At 37.4% G+C, this 8,338-nt stretch overlaps 1 protein-coding gene across 1 annotated transcript; it reads left to right on the top strand.

The window, feature by feature from the left end:
- The first annotated feature begins 7,359 nt into the window (after window positions 1-7,359).
- On the top strand, window positions 7,360-8,289 carry LOC132003818 (olfactory receptor 1A1). Its single transcript, XM_059379612.1, has one exon. It carries the CDS (start codon window positions 7,360-7,362, stop codon window positions 8,287-8,289), a length of 930 nt encoding a protein of 309 aa, XP_059235595.1.
- The last annotated feature ends 49 nt before the right edge of the window (window positions 8,290-8,338 follow it).

Genomic DNA, 8,338 nt, shown 5'->3' with positions numbered 1-8,338 from the left:
TGTGGTAAACAATGAATTCTGCAAAACTGAAAAGAAATAAACTAAAACAAAATTTTTAATGTAAATAAATAAATAAATAAATTTAAACATGGAAAGAAAAAAAAAGGAAAAGAAAGTAATTGTCAACCAAGTATTCAATATCCAGCAAAGTCATCCTTCAAACGGAGAAAGCAAGTTATACCCAAATAAACTAAAGCTGAGAAATTTTGTGACCACAGACCTACCCTGCCAATAATACCTAGGGAGTCCTACAATTTGAAATAAAAGGATACTAGACAACACCTCAAACCTGGATAGAGAAATAAAGATCTCAGTAAAAGTAAGTGCATGGGCAATTAGAAAAGCAAGTGTTATTATAAGAATGATTTGTAACTACACTTTTTGCTTTGTATATGATTTAAAGGACTAATGTATTTAAAGAAAAAAACAATTCATTTAAAAGCTGATATTATTGTAATTTTTGTTTATAAATCCAAATACTGTAATCTACATAATTTAGGAGACTAATAGATTTTTAAAAATTTTCAGTTTATGTTCTTGAGCACACATGTACAAAGATATAATTTCGTGTCATCAAAAACTGAAAAAGAATGGAGATCCAGTTGTAAAAGAGCAGAGTACTTTGTTATGAAGTTAAGCTGCCATAAATTCAAATGAGAATGTTAAAGCATTAGGATGTTAAACATAATCCCCATGATAATTATAAAGAAAATAGCTATAAAGGGGTGCCTGGGTAGCTCAATCAGTTAATCATTTGCCTCTTGGTTCCAACTCAGTTCAAACTGTCATAGGTCATAAGACTAACTCCTGTGTCAGGTTACATGTTCAGCAGGGAGTCTGCTTGACGATTCTCTACCTATGACCTTCCCCCCAACCTCTCTCTCTCTCTTTCTGTCTCTCAAAATAAATAAATAAATAAATAAATATTTTAAAAAATAAAGTAGCTATATTTAAAAAAATAAAATAAATAAAAATATCAACGTTTAGTCTGTACTGTCATTTGCAAATATTTTCTCCCATTCCATGGGTTGCCTCTTTGTTTTCTTCACTGTTTCCTTTGCTGTGCAGGAGCTTTTGATTTTGATGAAGTCCCCAAAGTTCATTTTCGTTTTTGTTTCCTTTGCCTTTGGAGACATATCTTGAAAGAAGTTGCTGTGGCTGATATCAAAGAGATTACTGCCTATGTTCTCCTCTAGGATTCTGATGGATTTCTGTCTCACATTGAGGTCTTTTATCCATTTTGAGTTTATCTTTGTTTACGGTGTAAGAGAATGGTCCAGTTTCGTTTTCTACATATAGCTGTCCAGTTTTCCCAGCACCATTTATTGAAGAGACTGTCTTTTTTCCACTGTATATTTTTTCCTGTTTTGTCGAAGATTAATTGACCATAGAGTTGAGGGCCCATATCTGGGCTCTCTACTCTGTTCCACTGGTCTATGTGTCTGTTTTTATGCCAGTACCATGCTGTCTTGGTGATCACAGCTTTTTAGAAAAGCTTAAAATCAGGTAACATGATGCCCCCCATTTTATTTTTGTTTTTCAACATTTCTTTAGTGATTCGGGGTCTCTTCTGATTCCATACAAATTTTTGGATTATTTGCTCCAGCTCTTTGAAGAATACCGGTGGAATTTTGATTGGAATAGCATTAAAAGTATAGATTGCTCTAGGCAGTATAGACATTTTAACAATGCTTATTCTTCCGATCCAAGAGCATGGAATGGCTTTCCATCTTTTTGTGTCTTCTTCAATTTCTTTCATGAGTATTCTGTAGTTCCTCAAGTACAGGTCCTTTACCTCTTTGGTTAAGTTTATTCCCAGGTATCTTATACAGATGTAGTGAAAAGAAGGGTCATCTGTACCCCAATGTTTATAGCAGCAATGGCCATGGTCGCCAAACTGTGGAGAGAACCAAGATGCTCTTCAATGGACGAATGGATAAGGAAGATGTGGTCCATATACACTATGGAGTATTATGCCTCCATCAGAAAGGATGAATACCCAACTTTTGTAGCAACATGGACGGGACTGGAAGAGATTATGCTGAGTGAAATAAGTCAAGCAGAGAGAGTCAATTATCATATGGTTTCACTTATTTGTGGAGCATAACAAAAAGCATGGAGGACATGGGGAGATAGAGAGGAGAAGGGAGTTGGGGGAAATTGGAAGGGGAGGTGAACCATGAGAGACTATGGACTCTGAAAAACAATCTGAGGGTTTTAAAGGGGCAGGGGGTGGGAAGTTGGGGTACCAGGTGGTGGGTATTATAGAGGGCACGGATTGCATGGAGCACTGGGTGTGGTACAAAAACAATACTGTTATGCTGAAAATAAATTTAAAAAATTAAAAATAAATAAATAAATAAATAAAAATAAAAATGAAATAAAATAAAGTAGCTATAGAATATACACAAAGAAAATTAAGGAGGAATTTGAACCTTTTTACTACAAAAAAGCCAAATAAACACAGAAGAAGGTAGGAATGCCAGAAATGACAGACAAAAATGTTATTGGAAATAATCAAATAAATAGCACAAAGCAAGTCCCTCCTTATCAATAATTACTTTAAATGTAAGTGGATAAAATTATCCAGTCAAAAGAGACTGGAAGAATGGACAAGAACACATGATCCAACTATATGCTGACTAAAAGAGACTTGCTTGAGGTCTAAAGATATAAACAAGTTGAAAGTAAGAAGATGGAAAAAATTATTCCAAGCAAATAGTAACAAAAGAGAGTAGGAGAAGCCATACTAACATCAGAGAAAATTCACTTGAAATAAAAAATGTTACAAGTGACAAGAATGGACATTATATATCAATAAAAGATTTAATACAAGATAAAACGATTATAAATATTTATGTAGCACTGACAGACCATCAAAATATATGCTAACCATAAGTGACAGAAAGGAAAGGAGTATTAAACAGTACTATAATAGTACTTGGAGATTCCATACTCATTCACAATAATGAATAGAGCAGTCAGACTAAAGATGAGTAAGAAAAGAGATAAGTTAATGCAATAACCAACTAGATCTAACAGACATATACTGAACACTCCACTCAACAACAAAACATACACATTCTTCTCAAGATCCCATGGGCCATTTTCCAGAATAGACTATACTTTGGGCTACAAATAAGTCTCAATATATTTTTTAAATAGATATACAAACTATCTTTCTGGATCACAATGAGATAAAATTAGAAAACAATCACATAACAAAAACTGGAAACTTCACAAAATTGTAGAAATTTTAAACCAGACTTTTAAACAACCATGGATCAAAGAACAAATCACAAGGAAAATTAGAAAATACTTAGAGACAAATGAAAGAAAAAACACAACATATCAAAACTTATGGGATGCAGCAAAAGCAGTGCTAAAGGGGAAATGAATACCCCAAATGATTACATTAAAAAATAGGAATGGGGGCACCTGGGTGGCTCAGTGGGTTAAGCCGCTGCCTTTGGCTCAGGTCATGATCTCAGGGTCCTGGGATGGAGTCCCACATCGGGCTCTCTGCTCAGCAGGGAGCCTGCTTCCTCCTCTCTCTCTCTCTCTCTCTCTCTCTCTCTCTGCTTGCCTCTCTGCCTACTTGTGATCTCTCTCTCTGTCAAATAAATAAATAAATAAAATCTTTAAAAAAAAAATAGGAATGAGCTCACATCAAAACCCAAAGCTAGCAAAAGAGGGAAATATAAAAGTTAGAAAAGAGAAAAATGAAACAGAAAATAGAAAAACAATGGAAAAAATCAATAAGACCTAAGGTTGGTTATTCAAAAAGGTCATCCAACTTGACAAAAAATTGGATGGATGCACTAAGGAGGAAAAGAAGCCTCAAATTACTACAATCACAAATGAAAGTGAAGACATTACAACCAATTCTACAGAAATAAAAAAAATAATAGAAGATCATTATCAACAATTAATATGCACAATTCCTAGAAACACACCACCTACCAAGACTAAATCATGAAGAAACAATCTAAATAGACCTGAACTAGTAAGGAGAATACATTGGTAATCAAAAATTGCCCAACAAAGAAAATCCCTGGACCTGAGAGCTTCACTGGTGAATTTTAACAAACATTTAAAGAACCCAAATATATGGTCTACAAGCATTTTGGGTATTAACTCCTTGCCAAATATATGGTTTGCAATATGAAATACATTGTTGTTTCATTTTGTTGACTATTTTTTCCCTCAGTTGTACCACAGTCTTTGCAGCACCCAAGGAGACATTCCAATCTGTGCTGAAACAAAGGACAAGGGCCCAGATTCCAACAAAGTACCTAGAAGAGGTCAGCTCAGGGCTTGGACCCTGGAGACACACTCTCTGGGAAACACTCTTCCATCCTTTCTTCTAGAAAAGAACTCTGGGAAAGATTACTCTTGAGGACCATTGTCTCCTCAGGGCACAGCTGTAAGAGTGTGTAATGAGTCTCAACAATTACTCTGACTATGGCCAGGATGAAGACCTGAGGGAGACATGTTTAAAGAGATCTTATAATCCGGCAAATAGCTCCTAATTTTCTCTATTCTATGACCACCTTCTTCCTGAGGAGGAAACTAGAGGCCTCATCTTCCTGCCCCACCCTTTCGGCTCCATGATTAGGAAACTCAGGGATCTTCTTTCCAAACCATCCCAGTCCTAGCTCCTTCACCTCAGGTCCAGAGGATCAGAGACCTCCTCTCCAGACCTACTCATGGCCCTTTCTGTAGCATGCCTGCTCCCCAGGGGGACTGTTAACAAGTGCTACAGCAGCTGGCTGCGAACTTCCCATTCATAGAAGAGGGGGGAAGGCCACAGGACCAAAACTCTTTTTGACAGCATTTGAGCTGACACCTCAGTAGGAGCTGTGAATGTTGGAGAAGCCAAGTCTTTATACAGTGACAAATCAAGGATAGATAGCCAGCAACTGTACTACCTGAATTATTTCCTTTGACCCTCCGCAAAACCTCCAAGGTAAGTAGAATTATTTTTGCCATTTTTTCAGACCAAGAATGATGAACTGAATTGCAAAAGTCACAAATAGATGTACTAACAACATTAGGATTCCAACCTTGGCTCCATAACCCAAGTTCTCAAGATCAGCATCAGCTATGGCTTACAACACTTTTTCTGAGTTTTCTTCTTATTTCTCATACCTAGGTATTTCCATTACTCTCCTTTAGGTTTAGTTATATGCATTTTTTTAAGTTTTAAAGATTATCTAGAAATTCTATGTGTTTTAATTGGAGGGACTTGTCAACATTAGCCTAATCCTCCAGGTTGCCAAAAGCCCTACTTCTGAAACATTACAGACCACATGAACTATTCATAGTCTCTTAGCACCTTAACTTTTTTGAACTCTACAAACCCAGTAGGGAAAGTCATTTCAAAAGAGAAAAATAAGTTTCTTTTGTTATAGAGATTATTTTAAGTATATCATATTTTGAGAAAATATAATGAGAACTGCATCTCTGTGCCCAATATATAATTCACACAGGTACTACAGGAGACATGGAGAATTAGTGCTTGAATTAAATATAGATTGAATTAATTATTGAGTATGCAGTATTCAGTACTTACTATTGAGTATTGAATATTCAGTATTGCTCCTTAGAAAAATTAATGAATTACTTGGGATATCCCAAGTAATTCATTACAATAACTACAATAACAAATAGATCACAAAACTATAATAACAAATAGATCACAAAATGTATAACAACTTAAACAGAATAAAGCCTATTTCTGTCCTATATAATACTTCCTGTGGGTATCCTGGTGATTCATGGTTCAACTGGATATGGAGAACTAGGGACATAGGCTCATTCTCCCATGGGACTCCTCCAGCACATTCAGCCTCCATGGAAATCTAGTTGGAGGAAGCCCAGAATCGGAACACATGGGTTAGGATGGACCAGGCAAAACTCAGGCACATGAACACACATCAGTGCAAGGGAGACTGGGAAATGTAATTTAACTGTGTGTCCAGGAAGAAGAGAACAACAGGGATTTGGATGACAGCTAGCAGTCTCTGTCATCACTAGTATGCTGCAGAATGCAAGTGAGTCAAAGAGGAGAGACTCTGTATGCAAGCAGTTATGGGAACATTATAATATTTCAAGCAGGAAATGATGACAATCTAAGCTAGAGTTCCAAAATCATAAGTAGAAAGGTTGATTTATGAAAGCATTATTTTAAATGAACAATCAAGAAGATCAGATATAAAAATGAGGTATATACTGCGTTAAGTATGCTTCTGAACCTCCCACATGTGGGGAGCCCAAAATAGAAACCTGGATTTAACCCAAGAAATTCTGAGTACATACAATTCTCCACAACAGTCTCTCTGGGGTTATTGAAGCAAACAAAGTATGGTTTTCATTTTCAAATAAGCTTGCAAACACTTAGGTTGGAGTGTAGAGTGTAGATTATAGTGTTTGGACAGACACGTTAGCAAGATAGCTGCATGAAGAAATATGGGAAAGAGAGCTCAAGCATACAGACATAGACCCCAGAGTTTTCATAGCACAAGCTAAAATGACTAGGGAGTTGGATGACTCAACAAAATAAATAATAAAGAAAGAGAAAGCTGTGTGATTATTGATATTAGAGATGTTCTCCAAAGTGGTACACCCTATCAAAAGAGGTGGTGAAATTCATAGAAAAAGGGACATTTGGGGAGGAAATTCCCTAGGCTTGTTATTACTAGGACATAAATCCAGCGATCCTAGTGTCTTACAATCATCCAGTGTCACTGTAGACACCTGCTATTTCCTGGGCCTGGGGTCACTATTAGTTTGGTCATCTGGACAACTCCCAAGTTCATGGTTTGTCCTTGCAATAACATATCCTTTGCATGGGCGTATTTTGTCAGATATTCCAAAATGCTACCCTTTCCTTGTCAAGTGTAATAAAATTGGCAACATGACGTTTGGTTTTTCCATTACATTGTAAAGTCCCTGAGAGCAAAGACTATGTCTAACATGTTGAATCAGTGGACTAAAAACTGTATTTTACACATATTTTTTCCATAAGCCTAGCAAAGTATCTAGCACATACAATAAAAAAAATATTGCTTAATTGACTAAATCCTAGGTGTTTGAGGGATGGTTCTGGGATGGAGGAGGGTGAGCATCTTTGATTCACAGATTGCTCACTTCTTAGACATTTTCTCAAGTGCTAATTGTTGATCAGACCCACTGATGAGCAAGGATAATTGCCCAAAATGTTGGCTATCCCTGGATTCAGTAAAAGCTTCATAGAGATTGCTGGTCACTTGAACCAAAACCGATGGATAAGGAAGATCATCACAGTAACTTCGCTAATATTTCTGGATTCCTCTCCCCTTTCTTAACAAAGGAGCCATGAGAGAAGACAACCAATCCTCTACCTTGGAATTCATCCTCCTGGGAGTTACTGGTCAGCAGGACCAGGAAGACTTCTTCTTCATCCTCTTCCTGTTCATTTATCCCATCACATTGATTGGAAACCTGCTCATCATCTTGGCCATTCACTCTGACATTCGCCTTCACAACCCCATGTATTTTTTCCTTGCCAATCTCTCCTTTGTTGACATCCTCTTCTCCTCTGTAACCATCCCTAAAATGCTAGCCAACCATGTCTTAGGCAGCAAAGCCATCTCCTTTGGAGGATGCCTAACACAGTTGTATTTTATGATTGCCTTGGGTAACACAGATAGCTATATCCTGGCTGCAATGGCATATGATCGTGCTGTGGCCATCAGCCGCCCACTTCATTACACAACAATTATGAGCCCTCGGACATGTGTCTTCCTAGTTGTTGGGTCTTGGGTGGTTGGAAATGCCAATGCCCTCCCCCACACTCTGCTCACAGCTGGTCTGTCTTTCTGTGGCAACAAGGAAGTAGCCAACTTCTACTGTGACATTACCCCTCTGCTTAAGCTATCCTGTTCTGACATCCACTTTAATGTTCGAATGATGTACCTAGGGGTTGGAGTCTTCTCCATGCCATTACTGTGCATCATCATCTCCTATATTCATGTCTTTTCCACAGTTTTACGGGTTCCATCCACCAAGGGTGTGCTCAAGGCCTTCTCTACCTGCGGTTCCCACCTCACAGTTGTTTCTCTGTATTATGGGACAGTCATGGGCATGTATTTCCGCCCTCTAACTAGTTACAGCCTCAAGGATGCAATCATAACTGTAATGTACATGGCAGTGACCCCGATGTTAAATCCTTTCATTTATAGTCTGAGAAACCGAGACATGAAGGCTGCCTTGAGGATACTATTCAGCAAGAGAATCTCCTCATAACCAATGTGTTATTGGAGAATATAGTCACTAATTGGGTGCACTTTGAAAT

The sequence above is a fragment of the Mustela nigripes genome, chromosome 16 (genome assembly GCF_022355385.1).
Source record: "Mustela nigripes isolate SB6536 chromosome 16, MUSNIG.SB6536, whole genome shotgun sequence".
In the NCBI taxonomy this organism is placed as follows: domain Eukaryota; kingdom Metazoa; phylum Chordata; class Mammalia; order Carnivora; family Mustelidae; genus Mustela; species Mustela nigripes.
The sequence above is the reverse complement of the archived record's forward strand: the minus strand, read 5'-3'. Positions and strand labels throughout refer to the sequence as shown.

Excerpts from the sequence above, each read along its gene's own strand:
- LOC132003818 (XM_059379612.1), top strand. The coding sequence starts at position 7,360 with ATGAGAGAAGACAACCAATCCTCTACCTTGGAATTCATCCTCCTGGGA.